The sequence below is a fragment of the Mytilus trossulus genome, chromosome 2, assembly GCF_036588685.1.
Source record: "Mytilus trossulus isolate FHL-02 chromosome 2, PNRI_Mtr1.1.1.hap1, whole genome shotgun sequence".
NCBI classification, from domain to species: Eukaryota; Metazoa; Mollusca; class Bivalvia; order Mytilida; family Mytilidae; genus Mytilus; species Mytilus trossulus.
The window spans coordinates 89,818,884-89,838,434 of record NC_086374.1 but is presented as its reverse complement, the minus strand read 5'-3'; the positions used below and the strand labels follow the sequence as shown (position 1 = coordinate 89,838,434).

Below are 19,551 nucleotides of genomic sequence, written 5' to 3'. Positions count from 1 at the left end.
GAACTTCGAAAGAAATTTATCAAACCATATTGTTGGAGGAAACCGTTGAGTCATAAACTTATAAGACGATCAATGCATTTGAACGGGGACATATAGTTGGAACTCGCCCCTTTTTTTTGTGTGATCGGTTGGGACCCCAATACAGGCTCATAGTATTTTGAAGCATTTTTGAAGTAATCAAATATAATAAACCAGAGACATATATAACTTGTAATTTATGTCTCTAAATGGACGAATGATAATTTTTACGCAAAGAAAGAAAAAGCAAGTCTATCCGAAAGGTGATTGTCTATTTGATATTTAAAAGGAAAATGTATAACTATAGTGTGTTCATTGTAAACTTAAACCATAATGCATAGAATTGTCTCTGCATGTTTATAACAGTCACAAGTCACTTCTAGAATTAAAGGTCAGCAATCGATTAAAAATTCGTGCAATTATATTTTGTCAAAATTTTCCAGAACACGTTAAATTTAATATCAGAGCCATATAATACATGTTTTATATCTTTGACTATTATGCTAGTAGACTAGTATAGTTTTCTCAGGTTATATTCTCCGTTGATATGTATCTTTCCTTTAAAGTCTTGTTTTTTTCTCTCTAACACTTTAGAATAGTATATACGGGACAACTTCCGAAAATAATCTTTCAAAATGCAAATTTAAAACTTGTATGTCAAATAATTTGACCACATGACAAAATATTCTACAATAAACATTGGTCACGCTCGACAGATTTCGATATGAGACAGTCACACGTGCCGTTACAATAGCCAGTGTACACGCATCAGCGCACACATGTATGTCAAATAGGTCTGATTGGAGGAATGTTTCCGAAAACACGCCTACCTAAAACTAATACCCAATCAAACGCCTTTACCAGAAACATAAATAATATTTGGAGATTTGGTTGCGTATTATATTCTTTTATTATTTTATTATTTACTTAATCTTAATTTTTTTACTTTTTTTATTCATTTATTTATCCAAATTTTTGCTTTTAAAATTTTTGTTTTTATTAAACTTTCTTATCATTCTAAATTATTTAAATTGCCACATGATATGGTAAACATATTAAATTATTAAATGCCCAAAAAGGCGCAAGCCAGTGCCGACCGTGCAAGGGCTGTATAGCCAGTCAAGGTCGTTAAAAACTTCCATTTGTTGGTTGCGTATTCAACATTTGAAAAAGTTTATAACACTCTTTAATTCGAGCTAAGAAGCAAAGAATATCGAAAACAAAGCTATAATAAGAAAAATAAATATGTATGAAGTAAAATGCATCATTAAAATGTATGAAAACGTATGTTCAAAAATATCTTGATATGAGTTCATAAGTCAGTTCTCGCAGAATATTTGAAGCCAACATGTCGTACAAAGTCCATAGTAGCACATTCACCGTTTACAACTTTTGTATTTGTATTCAGGAAGGAGTCCATCTTCTCCTTTTCATATTTCCGAACGGGTGCTTTTACAGTTACAGTTTTAATCTTTATGTGAGATGTTGTCTTCAGTTTCAATAACACATCGACAAAGACAAATATGGTAGGATGGCTACCGTAAAACTGCTCCTTCATGTACATGTAGGCACGAAAAGACGCGACACCATTCATTGTTCTCTTTTCCTCGGGGTCAGGAGGTGATGCCCAAATAGTTGGTGGAAATCTCAATTGCCATCTATAAAAAAATTCCAATATATAATCGGCAGACCTCATGCATTTGTCGTCAGATGGAGCATCGGCAATCAATTCAACAAAGCATTCTTCAATCATGTCAGTTGGCTAGTAAGCCAAAGATTTTCAATGAAGTTTAACTCATTCTTACCCGAGTCAACTAGTTATATTTAGTAAATTGTAGCTATACTGAGATCAGAACATTTTCTTTATAAAAAATTATCATATATGTACTGTAACATTCAAATCTTTAAAATTTACCAGGTAAATTTGCGGAAAAGTAATAAATACAAATTGCGGAAAAGTAATAAATACAAATTGCGGAAACGTATACTTTAAATTTGCGAAAACGTAGTATTTTGACTTTGAAAAATTAGCGGAAATGCAATACGCCCACCTTTAGCCATGCGGGTAATCAGATGAGGAAAGATCAAAATTCATTCGAAATAAGTTTATTACTTTAAAGAATTATGAACAAATTAGATGTTCGAAAACAATTTTCACGGAACACTTATTTATGATTTCAACTTTGACTTTTTACCTTATTCCAATATCAACAGTTTAAAAATAACAGACCATGGTAATTAAAAAAGTTAGTTAGTCGGATACAACAACCGTACGATCGACAAGATATCGACACGCAATTACGACTACATCGGTTAATGTAGTTTTGTTCCTTTGTGGTTTATAGACATATCGTTGTTATTAATCGGCAAAGAAGACAAAATGGCCGAACGCAGAGAATTGATACTCTAAATTTAAAATCGATGCTGATCGCTTATCTAGTGGAATAAAACTTTAATATCTAAGAGTTTGAGCATTTATATACAGAATGAACATATTATCAATTTTTGCGAAGTTTCCCTTTCATACAAAACTGCATCAACTGCTTTAGCAAATAGAATAAAACCTCTTTTTGGGGATATAATCAGAGAAACCCAGCAGGTTTCAAAAATGGAAGGTATATCTAAAAAGTGAGAATGCGAATTTATATGTCCAATCTCTTTTATGTCAACAAACAAAAGAACTATGTTAATTGGATCTGCTTTGATACGATAACTGCCCTTGCTTGTGATTATGTATTTCAACCCCAGCAACTTTGATTAAATTCAATGGCACTTTTCTCTGAGCTTCTACCTACACTTAAATCTATAGATCTATTCTATAAAAATATTATAAGTTATAGTTCAAGGGATATAACATGTTTGTCTGTAAATTTCTTTTGTAATTCCCATTACACTAGACGACACAGACACATCGTTACACGAACACACTTTATGAATGCAACCTGTATATGGATTTTTTTTTATTAATTTAATAATAATTGAATATTGAATAATGGTGATTCCTCGACAAAGTAAAGTGGAAAATAAGTATGAAAGCTATCTCAAATCAATGTGCTAACGGTGTATGGTTTTGGTGGTCTTAGAATATAAAGTTTAAACTTGTGTGACGTAGTAATAATTTATGCAAAACCAACATGCACAACAGACAAAAGTAGTAAAAATAAGCCTATATTACTACATGTTATCAAATAAAATGTAACTTCACACTTTCTATCATACTCATGTTCTTTTTCTAAAGAAATTTGATGTAAAAAAAAGAAAAGTGGCTCACGTCGTATGCAGGTTTGGTAGCCAAGTAGTGCAACAAACAGTCCAATCACAAGAAAAATACTTGGAAACGCAGACATATGACTGCTATCTGAAAAACATGCAATTTAAGATTTCTATACTATGTAAAAAATCAAATAAACAAATGTGCCTTTTTTTCATAAATAAGACCGTTACTCTTCTTGTTTCAATTGTTTTACATTGCCTTATCGGGGCCTTTTATAGCTGACTATGCGGTATGGGCTTTTCTCATTGTTGAAGGCGACCGTACGGTGACCTATAGTTATTAATGTCTGTGTCATTTTGGTCTTTTGTGGATATTGTCTCTTTATCAATCATACCAAATCTTTTTTTTAATATTCAAGACAATCGTGAATTACTTGTTTTTTTTTTTAATTAATGCTATGACGACGTCATTACTGTTTGGACTAATACAATACTTTATCCATGGAAATTCACCCTGCAATACACTGCCAAGTACCTCTAATACATCATGTATTTATGAAACGTGCGTATTGCGTTAACTTTTATCAGCCTGGTATCTTTCAATCAGTTTATAAACCAGTATTATTTAAGAAGGATTTGTTGTAATATAATTTAAGATTTTTTTTAACTTATACTTTCACGTTTTATTGGTGCATTGAAATGCTTAATAAAATTGCCTGTAACTTACATTCATTGTCGGTAATATCTTTTTCATCAATTTCCTTTATTGTATCCAAATCATTTGTTGCAATATACGTTTTTTCACTTATATCTGGTTTGGATTCCTGAATATTTTGATAAGTAGCTGTGAAAGTAGAACAATGCACTAATGAATACCTAGTCAATTACAAAAAAAGACAAGAAATATTTTGTATCCATTACCATCCTAGGAGAATATACTATTATATTTGTTGTCTGATTTTATGACCAGCAATTATAAAATTATGTTTCTTCAAACGATTCTACAACACATTAATTTCATAACATAATTGCGTTTAAGGATGTATTCTTCTGACTTTTCAGTCTCGTTCAGTCCCGTTTAAATCTCGTTCTTGAAATATTTCCAAAACATGTGATAGAAGTGGAAAATATCAATGAATTTTAAAAACGTTATAATCAAACATGAATCTGTAAAAAAAAAAATGTGTGTGTACAATAAATGGTTTTTGAGTAATTCAGTTTTCAAATTTTACGACCTATCAAGTCAGTATTTTTAGCCAAAATTTTTAGAAAATGGGTGAGGGATACAAAAAATGACTTTACATGAATCATGTACACCCCATTTCATTTTAATCTTTCTAATTTCTTATATATTTATCTTTTTAATCATTTATAAAAAAAAAAAGATGAAATAATATGCATTTTGTTCTAAAAACTGAGAAAAATCACAAAAATACAAAATTGACAGCATGGTAAATTTAACACAAAATGGCGTCAAAATATGATAAAACTTTCTTATATTAACACCTACCTATAATTTTTGTAAGTAAAAATTATTCAGATTGGTCCACTTCATCTTTATAGAAATTATAAAAAAAAGTTTAATTGTGGATCTGTGATTTTTTTTACGATAATAGCCTAAAAATAGGTAAAAATCGATGAAAAATGGGAAAATCATCAAAATTTGGCATTTTCAAAGGACCGTAGCAAAACAAGAAGTGCACCACCATATGATTTTCTCTTCACCAATTATTTTGTTACAGTCTTATAAACCCAAAAACCAGGTTAAGAAAAAACGTTTATTTCTAGAAATGTTTGGCTCCTCAGAGGTGTACATCCTTAATTAACCAAACTGTTAATACTAAAATATACCAAATGATCATCTTAAGGGCTGAAATCCTGGATAATCATAGGTATGTACCCTCACGACACTTACCAAAGAGGTAATCCTGGATAAGCATAGGTCTATACCCTCACGACACTTACCAAAGAGGTAATCCTGGATAATCATAGGTCCGTTCTATATTCCTTTGGAATTTCAATCAAAGTTGATGAAGTGGATCTTCCATCACTGTATTGGATACCTAAACTGCATAAGTGTCCTTACAAACAACGGTATATTGCTGGGTCTTCTAAGTGCTCCACGAACTTCTTTCTTATTTATTAACATCTGTTTTACCAGCAATCAAAGACGGGCTTCAAAGTTATTGTGAAACTGCTTATTCTAGAGTTAGCGTGAATCAGATGTGGATACGTAAAAATTCCAAAGATCTTTTACAGTACATACAATCTAAAGCCCCGGTCACACCTTAAGGGAAAGCTCGAACGGACGCCTAACGGATAACTTTTTTCAATCCGTTCGTGTTCGTTATACGTCCGTTCTTATCCGTTAGACGTCCGTCCATATCTGTTGCATGTCCGTTTAGCGTACGTTTTATCAGTCGACGTCCGTTCTGTCAGGTGTAAAATTGTGAGCATGTTTAAAACTTTGAACGGACGTCTAACGAATGAAATGTCCGTTGAACGTCCGGTTTTCCTCCGTTTTGTACGGTACTCGACCGTTTCGTTTTGGTTTTGTATTCGTTACGTACGTATCCGTTATACATCCGTTTGAGGTCTCGCAGATATATTAACCAACGGACTTCTACCGGACATTTAACGGATAAAACGGATGTTGAACGAATGCGAAACGGACTTCTACCGGACGTTTAACGAATAAAACGGATGATGAACGGATCTGAAACGGATATATATAAACAAGAGGCTCTTAAGAGCAAGTGTCGCTCATCTTGGTCTATGTGCATATTAAACAAATTACAAAGACGGATTCATGACAATATTATGATTCGGTGATGGTGATGAGTTTCTAGATCCTAATTAACTGAAATTCTTCCTACTTACAATTTTCTCTATCTATAATAAATTTGGCACTTTCGTTAATTTGTTAAAAATTGACTATAACGGGAAATAACTCCTTCAGGGGTCATTTGACCATTTTGGTCATGTTGTCTTATTTGTAGATCTTTCTTTGCTTAACCTTATTGCTGTTTAAAGCTTATCTCTATCTATAATAGTATTCAAGATAAAAACTAAAAATGGCAAAATTTCTTTAGAAAACCTAACAATCAGTTGTCCAATTCATCTGAAAATTTCAGAGCAGATAGATATTGACTTGATAAACAATTTAACTTGTTGTCATGTTTGCTTTAAATGCTTTGGTTTCAAAGTTATAAGCCAAAATCTACATTTTACCCTTATGTTCTTATTTTAGCCATTGCGGCCATCTTAGTTGGTTGGCCGGGTCACTGCACATATTTTTTAAACTAAATACCCTTATTATGATTGTGGCTAAGTTTGATCAAATTTGGCCCAGTAGTTTCAGAGGAGAAGATTTATCCAAAAACTGCAAAATTTTCTTAAAATTACCAATTTAGTGGCAGCAACCCAATAACAAGTTCTCCGAATCCTCTGAAAACTTCAGAGCAGATAGATCCTCACCTGATAAACAATTTTAACGGATGTCAGATTTGCTCTAAATGATTTGGGTTCAAAGATATAATCCTAAATCAACATTTTACCCCTATGTTCTATTTTTAGCAATGGCGGCCATCTTGATTGGTTGTCCGGGTCACCGGTTATTTTTTAACTAGTTACCCCAATGATGGTTGTGGCCATGTTTGGTTAAATTTGACCAAGTAGTTTCAGAGGAGAAGATTTTTGTAAAAGTTGACAGACGACGACGACGACGGCTGTCGGACGCAAAGTGATGAGAAAAGCTCACTTGGACCTTCGGGCCAGGTGAGCTAAAAAGAAGATGTGGTATGATTGCAAAAGAGACCAAAATGACACAGAAATTAACAATTAAAAGACCAGAAAATAACAATGTTAAACAGTTAAAACGAGAAAACTAACGGCCTTATTTCATATATAAAGAAATACACGAAAATCAAATATGCTCCTGACTTGATACAGCCACATACATACATAATGTGGCTGGGTTAAACTTGTTAATGGGAACCCCCCTAAACTTGGGACAGTAGTATTATAACAGTACATCATTAGAATAAACAATCAGCTGAAAAAGGTTTTTTACTCATCAGATGGACAACAATAATGCCAATTTAAAATTTCTTGTCAGAAATGCCGATGATTGGTATGTCAGATTTCTTAAGGTTTATTGATTCTTATTATAAGAGTAAGGGCACGTCTTCACAATCAAGCAGCTCTTGTTCAGGACAGACACTGCCCTTTAGTGGCATTTCAAAGAACAAAACAAAACCAGTTGCACAAAAACATTTTGAATATTTATGCTTTTTACATGTATCATTATTGTCGCCTTTACAATCCGTACATCTTGTTCATCCGTTTTATCCGGTACGCTTCCGTTAGGTGTCGGTTTTATGCGGTACTCGTCCGTTGGATGTACGTTCGACATCCGTTCTGTCCGGTATGTTTCCGTTTCTCGTACATTGCATATCTGGTGTGTGTCCGTTATACATTCGTTACTTGTCCGTTATACTTGGTTAGTACATGAACGGACTCTCAACGGATAACAATTTTGTCAACGGATAACTTTTATTTTCATCCGTTAGGCGTCCGTACGTGCTTTCCGGTAAGGTTTGACCGAGGCTTTACTCTTCTTGCAATAGTATTAAAATATTTTACTTTTCTACACTTTATACAAGTATTCCACATTCCAAACTAAAAAACAAAATGAAAGAGTTGGTATTGCTTTGTTTCATAAAAAAAGCATGGCCAACGAAGATACAAGTATCTTGTCTTGGGAAGGGATAAATCTTACTTTCTAGAGGATCACTCTGATTCAAACAAAAAAATCTTTGAAACTGATATTATCAAAATGCTTCATGTCTTGGTCGACAACATATCTCATGGTCTTATCTCATTAAATCATATGTATTGCTACAAAAGTAATTTATAAAACATGTAAACAGAGAAAAGGGAAAAAATATGAAAAGGACAAAATATAAAGGGAACAAATCTTACCAAACTAATGAAAACTATATATATTTAAAATGACTGAATAAATAGTCAACGATTAATCTTACAGGGCAATGGATCATGTATTCTAATGCAATTTGGATGTAAATTTTTTTTTCATTGGCTAAAAGTTGCCGTCAAATCCACAGTTGACCTGGCGTAATTAAGGAGGGACCCGCCATTTCGAATTGATGAATCAACAAATGTTCGATTAAAACTATATAATCAAAAATAAAACAACACCTACCTCGAAATCGCCGTTTTAATGTAATTTTATTCGAATTTGAAGCGTACAGGTAACATAAAAAACTCCAGTTTGTAAGTTTTCATTTGTATGACGTCACGTTTAACCATGACGTTTTTGTGCCAAAATCATTCATGAAGTTTCGCGCATTTTTTTTAATTTGACATATTTAGATATTTTTTTCAAGTTTTATCGATTTTTTTTTTTGGAATGCTTTAGAATCGGAATAACAGTACTGTAGTTGAAGAGTTGCCACCTTCAATTTTGATTTGACGGTCGCAAATCTCCGTTTTACTGTCTCCGCTACTCATCGCCAGTAAAACTGCATTTGCGACCGTCAAATCTACAATTGACGGTGGCAACTCTTCAACTGCAGTACTGTTATTCCTTAAATATGATTCTGTACACTACAAAATATAATATATAACAAGGGTACAACATCACCATTAAATAACTATAAAATGAACAAATATTAGATATTTCGGATAACAGATACCCTTCTTCGATAATAACACGATGTCAAATGAATTATGTCAATATATTCAAATTGAGACACTTTCAAAATCTTGAACGTTTATACAATTTAAGCGGACACCACAGACGCCGGTACAATTATTAAATTTCCAAACATGGCGCAAAGATTACAAGATTTGCCAAATAAAAATAGTTATTTGCTATGTGAACTGTTTATTTACTATCGTTAAGAGCTATAATGATTATTAACGAAGCACTGTCAATTTAGTGCAATTTATTAAATCAATACAATTCTGTGATAATGAAATCATGTTATCTTGAAATTATGTTGCAATTGTGCTACGAGGCTGTATATTTATGTATCATTGAATATATACTTTAAAAATAGTAATACACACAATCTACACTTAAGACTGTGTATTAAAACGATTGAACGATTGGGATACTTTAGTGTTAGACATATAATGAGTTACTCATTTTCCTGTCATCATTTGTTTCCAGTAACTCCGGCTTCCGTACTGGCTTTGCAGTTTGAAGATTTTTTAAATTACCAGGTAAAATTACCGGGTTCCATTCATTTGGGATGGATTTATAAGAACCTAGCCACGTTCAATAATTTTACATTATTAGATTAAACTTATTTTTCTAATCATTGTTAAACTGTGATGTCCGCTTAAATTGTATAAACGTGTAAGATTTTGATAGTGTCTCAATTTGAATATATTGACATGATTCATTTGACATCGTGTTATTACCGAAGAAGGGTACCTGTTATCCGAAATATCTAATATTTGTTCATTTTATAGTTATTTAATGGTGATGTTGTACCCTTTTTGACTTGTTATATATATCCGGATCTGGTTTTCAAAAAAATATATTGACACCTTTTGATTGTGGCATAAGATCTTGGCCACAACATTATTGTTTTCTGTTTAGTATTAAAATTTATATTAAGTTCCATTTTGTTACATCTTGTGATCAATTTTTTTTGGCAATCGCCAATGGCAGTCAGCAGGGTTAAAGAACATCAGTTGTTCAACCTGTTAGTCAAATGCGGTTTGTTAAAATATACTTTTTCACTTTTTTTGGTCTTTTGGAAAATGTTGTTTTTGCTGTTTTTAGACCTTCTACAACGAAATTTGTCTGCATGCACACGTATTAAAATAGCGGTTTTTATCCAACGCAATCATAGGTTTGAACGTAGTTTTCCATTTAGATTTGTTAATATTTTTTCGTTTGGGCTTGTATCATATTTTTCCTCCAGTTTATATGATCTGTTCATCCTGTATTGACTCTTGAAATTCAACAGTCTATCTCAAAATGAGGATAAATTATATGGCCTTCCAAATACCATTTCGATCTCTAACATCACTGAAGAGACATTTATTGTCGAAATCCGGATCTGGCGTACAAAAAAAATATATTGACACCTTTTGATTGTGGCATAACATCTTTGCCACAAAGTTATTGTTTTCCGTTTAGTATTTAATCTATATTAAGAACCATTTTGTTACATCTTGTGATCAATTTTATTTGGCAATCGCCAATGGCAGTTAGCAGGGTTAAAGAACATCAGTTGTTCGACCTGTTTAATAGTCAAACACGTTTTGTTAAAATATTACTTTTTCTTTTTTTGGGGTCTTTTGAAAAATGTTGTTTGTGCTGTTTTTAGACCCTTCTACAATGTTTACATGCACACGTATAAAAATTGCGGTTATTATCCAACGCAACCATAGGTTTAAACGTAGTTTTCAGGAAGAGGATGGTCTTTTATTGCATAATTTTAATATACTATTTAAACCACTGGGTCGATGCAACTGCTGGTGGACGTTTCGTCCACGAGGATATCACCAGCCCAGTAGTCAACATGTCGGTGTTGACATGCATTTCAATACTGTGGTCATCTTTATAAATATCCTGTTTACAAAACTTTTATTTTTTCGAAAAACTAAGGATTTTCTGATCCCAGGCATATTTTACCTTAGCCGAATTTAGCACAACTTTTTGGAATTTTGGATCCTCAATGGTCTTCAACTTTGTACTTATTTAGCTTTTATAAATATGTTGATATGAGCGTCACTGATGAGTCTTATGTAGACGAAACGCGCGTCTGGCATACTAAATTGTAGTCCTGGTACCATTGATAACTATTTACACCACTGGGTCGATGCCACTGTTGGTGGGCGTTTCGTCCAAGAGGGTATCACCATCGCAGTAGTCAACATTTCAATGTTGACATGAATATAAATAATGTGGTCATATTATAAATATCCTGTTTACAAAACTAAACTTTATTTTTTTCGAAAAAACCAAGGATTTTCTTATACCAGGCATAGATTACCTTAGCCGTATTTGGCACAACATTTTGATATATTGGATCCTCAATGCTCTTTTACTTCTTTGTGCTTCTTTGGCTTTATAAATATTTTGATATGAGCGTTACTGATGATTCTTATGTAGACGAAACGCGCGTTTGGCGTACTAAATTAGGCCTGGTACCTTTGACAACTATTTAATGGTCTGGCTAATTTCAAAGTATATTTATTTTCTAAATTCAAATGAAAAATATTGTTTCATTAGATAATAATGATGTTAGATATTGATTTTTTGCAGCTGGTAATTCCTGTTATTCTATTATCTTAGACTGTCTGGACAGAAACAGAGCTTTGTCTATATCTAATTACTACATCACATTTGTTGGTCAAATCAGTAATGTCAATCACTCGCTATATGTCACGTTAGTGTTGGTCAGTTCACAAATAATCAGCATAAGGGCATCAAAGACTGAAATTGTGTCTGTCTATTTATAACATAATGGTGTCAAAACACTCCTGGGGTGTTCTTAGTCGATTTGTTTTTATTTGTGGTGAGGTCTTTATGACCGTGATGAACATTTACAATGTCTTTTCAGAGTTTTTCTATGCTGGGAAAACACATTTGTTATTGAGATAAAACACTTAGTCATGAATTACCCTATACCAGTACATTTCATTTTATCCATTACCCTTAACCAGAAAAACTAATGTGTTTATAAATATTTTTGATAAATATTTTTGTAATAAAAAGAAAGAAACTAGAGGCTCTAAAGAGCCTGTGTCGCTCACCTTGTTCTATGTGCATATTTAAAAACAAAGAACACAGATGGGTTCAAGACGAAATTGTGCTTTGGTGATGGGGATTTGTTTGTAGATCTTACTTATTCTGACAATTCTTGCTTCTATTAATTTTCTCTATCTATATAGACTTGGCCCTTTAGATACAGAGGAACACTTTGTAAGAATTTGCAAAAATTTACCAGCTTAATCTGATGGAGTCACTTGACCATTTTGATCATGTTGACTTATTTATAGATCTTACTTTACTGAACATTATTGCTATTCACAGTTCACCTCTATCTATAAGTATATTCAAGATAATCACCAAAAATGGCAAAAGGAGTAGGTCTGGTAATGGCCGATTTTGGCCACAAATTTCAAATCCATTTAATAAAAGATGTTGGACACTTTGTGTCTATTTCAATTGATTCAATAAGTTTATGTGAAAAATTTAACTGATTTAGTTCTAAAAAACGCCTCGATTCAAGCTTAAAGATGAAAAATCTATCAAATATGCCAAAAAAAAACGTCAATTTTCAGATGGTTTTTGTCAAAAATGAAGGTGGCCGCATCCATGTTCATCCTCAACCTTTATATATGTTATGTATTATCATCAAATACAACTTACATTTCAGTATTTTGAATGAACACGAAAGCGGTCACTTTCTTTTAAGACGGAAACCATCTAAAATTTAACTAAAAAGCTAAAATTGTTGAGATTTCAGTAATTTAGCTTGACTTAATGCTGTAAGTACCCGATATATTGGCATTGCATTGTCTAACACAGTCCATATTTGTGTAGAAGAAGCATTCTTCTTCCCAATAAATAGCTAAAAGATTACATTTTCACAATTTTGTAAAACTGCTATATTTTTTTGCCAAAAAGGGGTCTTACTGAACTTACTCCTTTCCTTTAAATAACCTGGGCAAAAATTGGGGGCAGCAACCCAACAACATGTTCTCCGATTCATCTGAAAATTTCAGCAGAAAGATCTTGACCTGATGAACATTTCCCCATGCCAGATTTGCTCTAAATACTTTGGTTTCAGAGATATAAGTCAAAATCTACAATTTACCCCTATGTTCTATTTTTAACCATGGCGTTCATCTTGGTTGGTTGGGTCACAGGACACATTTTTTGAACTAGATACCCAATGATGATTGTTGCCAAGTTTGGATAACGGACGGACGACGACGGACGCAAAGAATACGATATTTATCAAAATAAAACATACAACTTTAATTTATCAGTTCACTGGTTAAAATATATATACCTATCAAGATTTAGTGTAATGATTTTTTTTTAATTATTATTGCTAAAAGGTTACCAAGTATTATTTATGTTGTGTACAAGTTATCATTTTGTACTACCAAATTGTACAAATTATAATTTGACTAAAATTCAGTTACAACTTTACAGTTCATCGATGTTTTTAACAGTATGGGTTTTGTTACAAAAAATGCATTGCTATTCACTAACCATATCATAAACCTTTATTAACAAAATACAAAAGTACCAAGATGGAGACAGAAAAAAAAACCTGATTCATATTCATGCTTACTAGTGAAATTCAATAGTACAATTGGGAATCGGCTCCTTCGATAATTCTGAAAGAATGATTAGAATTTGCCACAGTGGCGATTCTGTTTAGAAAATTGAAATTAGCCAAAGCGAAATTTTTTAAAGTATAAAAGAAATGTATCACTAAGGTCATAAATAAGTAATTATTCAGAATTTAACACAACCATCATGATCAGTCTTGATATTTTTTATAGTGTTTTTGATAAGTCCCCTTATGTTGTTTATTTATCAATATAATTGTATAAAACTTTAAAGAGGGACAATAGAAATTAGAAAACTAGAATCTCATAGATCAGAAATAAACTGACAACGCCACGCTTAAAAATAAAGAGACAAACAGACAAATAATATTACACAAGTTATAACACAGAAAACTAAAAGACTATGCATCACGAATACAACCAAAAACTAGGGGTGATCTCATGTTCTCCAGAAAGGTAAGCAGATCCTGCTCCACATTGACCTACTGTGTTGCTCATGTTGTTACACACCCAGTAAATAGTATTATTCAGAAGATCACATAATAGTACGGTAACCGAGTAAAGAAAAGTCTATTTAAAGAGTTTAATTGTCGTTCGGACTATACGGCTAAATATCACAGTATTTTTGGTAGTTCAAAGGTTAGACTTGTCGTCAAAAAATCGTACTGTGCATTTTTTGTTAAATTGGCTTTGAAGAACGTTAGTTTACTTATTAGAAAAATCGACTTTGAAACGTTTGTAGGTCTTCATTGTAAAAAAAACATCCGTGATATGATTTTTTTATTTCATACATTGTTGTTACACTTTATCTTAACGATTTCAAACAAAGTTTAACAAAATTAATCCGTTATTAAAGAGTTATTGGGAAAATTTAACACTACGAATATTTTACATATAATAGAGTACGTTTCAATTCAATTTTATCATTTGTGTTTACGCAAAATGTAAATAATCAATATTTATATGAGATTTCATACCTTTATTACTCAATAATGTAAAAGATAAATTAATGTATCTCAGAAGCATTATTTCAGCAATTCAAGCCAGACACACGTCATAACGCTTATATATTGGCGCTATTCGAAACGCATATACAGCCTCTTATAGATAAAAATAAGCATTAGGGATGTGCTGTATCACTTACATTTAAATACCGGGATATGTACCTTGAAGCAGTAGACATTTTGCTTTCAAATGTTAGAGCAGAACGAGAGGGTAAATAGACACTTCTTTGAGATCGTTATCTGAAATGCTACCTTAATTTTTTGTAACCAACAGTACCAATTACTGAAGTTGGATGCCAATTTACATACTCGATATGCTTCAACTTTCTGAGAATATTCGATTATCTTTTATAGATGTCGACTTTGTTATTAGACATACTCCTGTACATTTAAACGATATATAGACTGACGTGGCAACATAAATCCCGTTATTAAAGCCTCAAGAAGATAAGGTGGCACTGTAGGCATATCACATCAAAATTCTGCGCTTGTTACAGGGACCCTTACTAGACATCTATTATTCCCAAGTCGTATAATGCTGGAAAGGGCTGGAATTGCTGCAAATAGTGAAAATTCTCACGAGAAAACAAAACCAACAGCAATGAAAAGGGATGAAGAACATTTTATGACCCTTTAAACCATCTGAACGAGACCATGACTGATCCCTTTGATGTGGAATCCCATCATACATGTCTTATAAATATCTCTTCTGGAATGCATGCTACAAGAGATGTTCAAGATTATTTGCTAACAACTGTCGAGGTAGGTTTGACCATGTTTAGACATTTCATCACTAGTGCTCCTTCTTTTGGTCAGTTAAGAAGCTTTTTTTAGTCAATTATCAAAGACAAAACTAAACATGTTTGAAAACATGACAACAAAAACAAACCTTGAATGTGAATCCGGGGATATAATTTCAGGTCACATCAATATAGAAATTGTATTAAGACGTGCACTGATTTGGTAAAATGTAGAGATTATGTTACTATAGAAACGATGACGGCACCATGAGAAAATAATTAAAGTCTGATTTGGTGAGGCAATTAGAATCTGCAGTGTCTTGCAGTATCATGCTTTGTTAAATGATTCATTATACCCGTTTACATTAAAGGGCATTTCTCAGCAGAATTCTTGCAGGATATTGTGGTTACATGTAAGGGAAAATCTCCAAGTAAAAATTCATGTATTTGTTCATAACAACCTTACATGTTCGGAGCTTTGTAGAAATTTTAAATTGTGGTCCTTGACAGATAAACCAAAAGATATTCCTGGCTTCATCATGTCGTGTGTCTCTGTTTGATTTTTAAAAAAAATACTTGTAACTGTTTTCGAGGTATTCGGTGGTTTTTAGTTTAAATGAATTACGCAAATGAGCTTTTGCAAAATACGCCTTCATGATAGTAGGCTTCAGGTAAAAATAGTACTTATCATTTATCGCTAAGTTTGAATGTTAGCCGGGAAAATTAACTACTTTAACTTTGTTGATCTATGGGTATAATAGACGAAGTGTTTGAAAAACGCCAATTTTCAGAATAAATCGACTTCCTAACATTTTTATTTTACATTTCCTAGATAATTCATTGACAAAATGTGTCTGTATTTGAAATTTAACATATTTTGTTTCATATATCTTAAAATTTTGAAAGTATGGCAGAATAAAATAATAACAGTCTTTGATCTTTGATTTTATTTAATGCAAAACTGTTACCACATTTCATTTTGACGACATGGGTATTTCAAAGGACTCATTTTTTTTTAATCCAATGATATATAATATAGCCATAGAGTAAAATAATAATAATAATAATAATAATAATTTCTTTATTTAAAGAGAGTAAGTTATTTGGATTAAACCAATTTCCAATAAGGCTCTCTACATACAATGTTAACAATATGAATAAAACATAATTAATCTACTATTGCACACATGCAAACAGAGAGCCGTGGTGTAGTGGTTAGTGCATCGGACTACTATCACAAAGGTTCCTGGTTCGATTCCCGTTTGGGATGAAAATTTCAGGAACTAAATTTTCGGCTCTCCTTTGACACCCTTAGCGAGTATGGTCTTAAGGAAACGATGATAGTCCGTCGGAAGGGGACGATAAATGGCTGACCCGTGTTAAGAGAGAGCCATATCTCTTGCACGTTAAAGACACCCTTGTAGATTTCGAAAAAGAGTAGGCTAATGCCGCTACAAGGCAGCACTCGCACCCGCAAAGTGGAAAGGGATTAATATAAGTTGCAAAAAACTTGTTTCCCAATCCACTCTAAATAAATATGGTTAAACTAAACTAAACATGCAAACAATAGATGTATATAAAGTAATATGACAACAGCAACAAAAAACACCTATGGTATACATTGTGGTTTAAATTATAAATTTAACACTTTTAAAAATAAAATGACTTGTAAGGGTTTTTGAATGCAGATATACTTTTTGATTTTTTAATTTCAGTGGACAGTGAAGTCCACACTTTGTATAACGATTGTATATAAAACAATTGTGTCTGGTCACCGTACTATAAGTGGTGAAACGGGAAGTGGATTGTTGTTATGGTATAAGGAACATATCCGATATCATCTGTAAAACGGTTATTCTATAACAGTCAACCAACTCGTGTTAGCGTACGTAAAATTTACGCAGGGATGATTTCAACTCAATCATTTGGAATTCTTGGTTTTATGCTTCCTTGTAAGCAGCAACCCTCTATCAAAGACTGCTAAAATAGATGTTAATATTTCAGAAAGAGGTTTTGTTAAGCACTTGCAATATAGCGTTGTTTGTAGGGACACTTATGTAGTTTAATTATCCAATACCATTTCTTCAATTTTGGTTGAAATTCAAACGGAACATAGAACAGACCTATTATTATCTAGGATTTTCTCTTTGTTAAGTGTCGTGAGGGTATATGTTGAGTTTCCAAGTGAATTGTCAATACCTAGTTTTTCAAGCAGTTTATGAGATAAGATTTCCTCACAAACACGATTTTGATTGGAACTTCATTTGCAGGGACAACAACATATTTGTCATGGAGATAGGACAAGTGTTTTGCAACAATTGGGTCTTTGAAGTTTGACATGGATATTGATAGACCCATTAAGTTTCTTAATTCTGATTTGCATCAAAGGCCTAACAGGCTCAATGCATTCGGAAAAAGATTTACGCCTTCCTCCTTAGTATTTTGAAGTTGTATTTCCAATTGATGAATTTAGACTCACGAATGCCTGACCTTTGGATAACATATTTTACAGGGAAGTCATATTGACAATGTTGTGGTCAATTTACTGAAATATTGCATTAAAATGCATTTTTAAGAGCTTGGTAATTAACAAGATATCCTGAAATGTGCAAAACTTGTATTCTGCCTCCATAAACTCGATGAAAAAAAAGGAAGAAATTGAAATAACAATCATAACAATTGTCTCTAAATGGTTTTCTATGTCAAATGTATATATTAGTTAGCTTTGATACTATTGAACTACAACAACTGTTCACTATGTTGAGTAATAATAAGCTAAATAAATCATATTGCCCAGTATTGCCCAGTATTATCCGTGTATGTGAGTTTTTCCCAACTAGGGAAAATCCATGTTTACCCACCCAGTTTTACCGCTCGGTTAATATTTTGCCAACCCTGATCTGCGATCATCAATGATCCAACTGTCAATTTTATGTTCAAATCTTTAACTTTAATCTAGTAAGCACGTGTCATAAACCTTTATGTCTGCTGAATGAAAAAATTGATGCTACATTAAACATTGGAAGTATTTTATGATGCGTTTGATCACGAAAATATGGGTTATATTAAGTTACTAAAACTAATGGTTTTTTTCTCAGATTTAATTTGCAGTAAAAATTTGGTACGGTCAATTTATCCCAAATGTTTTACTTTTGCATGGCTACCAATTAATATTGAATATACTAATAAAATATATGAGTACACGATTTATACATACCTTTACTGGATGTCTTATCTTTTATTCTATCTTGATCTTTGGTTTCAGGAGTTGCTAGATCTTTTATTTTAATATTTGATTTCCTAATACTAGGTTCTGCCTCAGTAGCTGTAAAATCTGTGTCAATTAAGATTAAAATGTTTCATTAAAGTTAAACATGCAATTGCACACACGTACACTGTATAAATGCAGATGAAATGATATAAATTTCGCCCACTGTTTTTTTTTCATTGTACTTTTTTATAAATGGAATATTTTTGGAGCTAGAAATAAAAAATATATGCCTTTTTAATATTTAAACACAAACAGGACCTTCCTCTGTCCTGAAATATGTAAATGTGCTTAATCTACTAACTGTAATAAAATGATAAAAGCTGTAAAATGTTTCCTTAATAATAATAACGTACAAGTGTACGTGTCGGCAATTAATTTTATCGAAAAACTGCACAGTGTAGATACTATTCTGTACGCTATCCGGAAGTCTCGATTTTCGAAGCGAGGATTTCCAACTGGCTAACAAAACGGTTTTGCTTCGGTGCTTTTTCTCATCATTTGTTTACTCCTATATCCATAAAGTGCTTTGCACATCTTCAATGTATGTATAGCATCATAAATATGAGTAACTGTAACAAAAACGTGCATTAGAATATAAAATATACGTGTGCATCACACCAACTTCATAGAAAAAAGTGAAATCGATGGAAAATTTTGCTCTCGTAGTACAAAGCAAATAATCTTTTATTGCAAATATTTGCATCAGTTTTCAGTTAAATATATACTGTTTCAATATTTTTACCGTATTTAAGCAGAATGTTCGTATTTCAAATAAAAAATATGTTTTCCTTGAGGATCCCAAAATAAATTACTGTACGATCCGTCTAAAACTGACTGTTTTCTAGAAGCGATTTCAGATTTTTTGTCTGTATGACCAGTCGTGATTTTGAGGGAAAAAAACCAACGGCAATACAATATGAAGGTATATACGTGTCTATGTGATATTATAAAC

General features: G+C 32.4%; 1 protein-coding gene across 1 annotated transcript in view; it reads right to left on the bottom strand.

The window, feature by feature from the left end:
* The window catches only part of LOC134705517 (uncharacterized), a 57,006-nt gene that overhangs the window by 18,533 nt on the left and 18,922 nt on the right, over positions 1-19,551 (bottom strand). The window contains exons 3-5 of the mRNA XM_063564237.1: positions 18,546-18,662; positions 3,959-4,075; positions 3,290-3,376 (exon numbers count right to left, since the gene is read on the bottom strand). Coding sequence (XP_063420307.1) covers positions 3,290-3,376; positions 3,959-4,075; positions 18,546-18,662 — 321 coding nt within the window. The remainder of the gene's footprint in view (positions 1-3,289; positions 3,377-3,958; positions 4,076-18,545; positions 18,663-19,551) is intronic.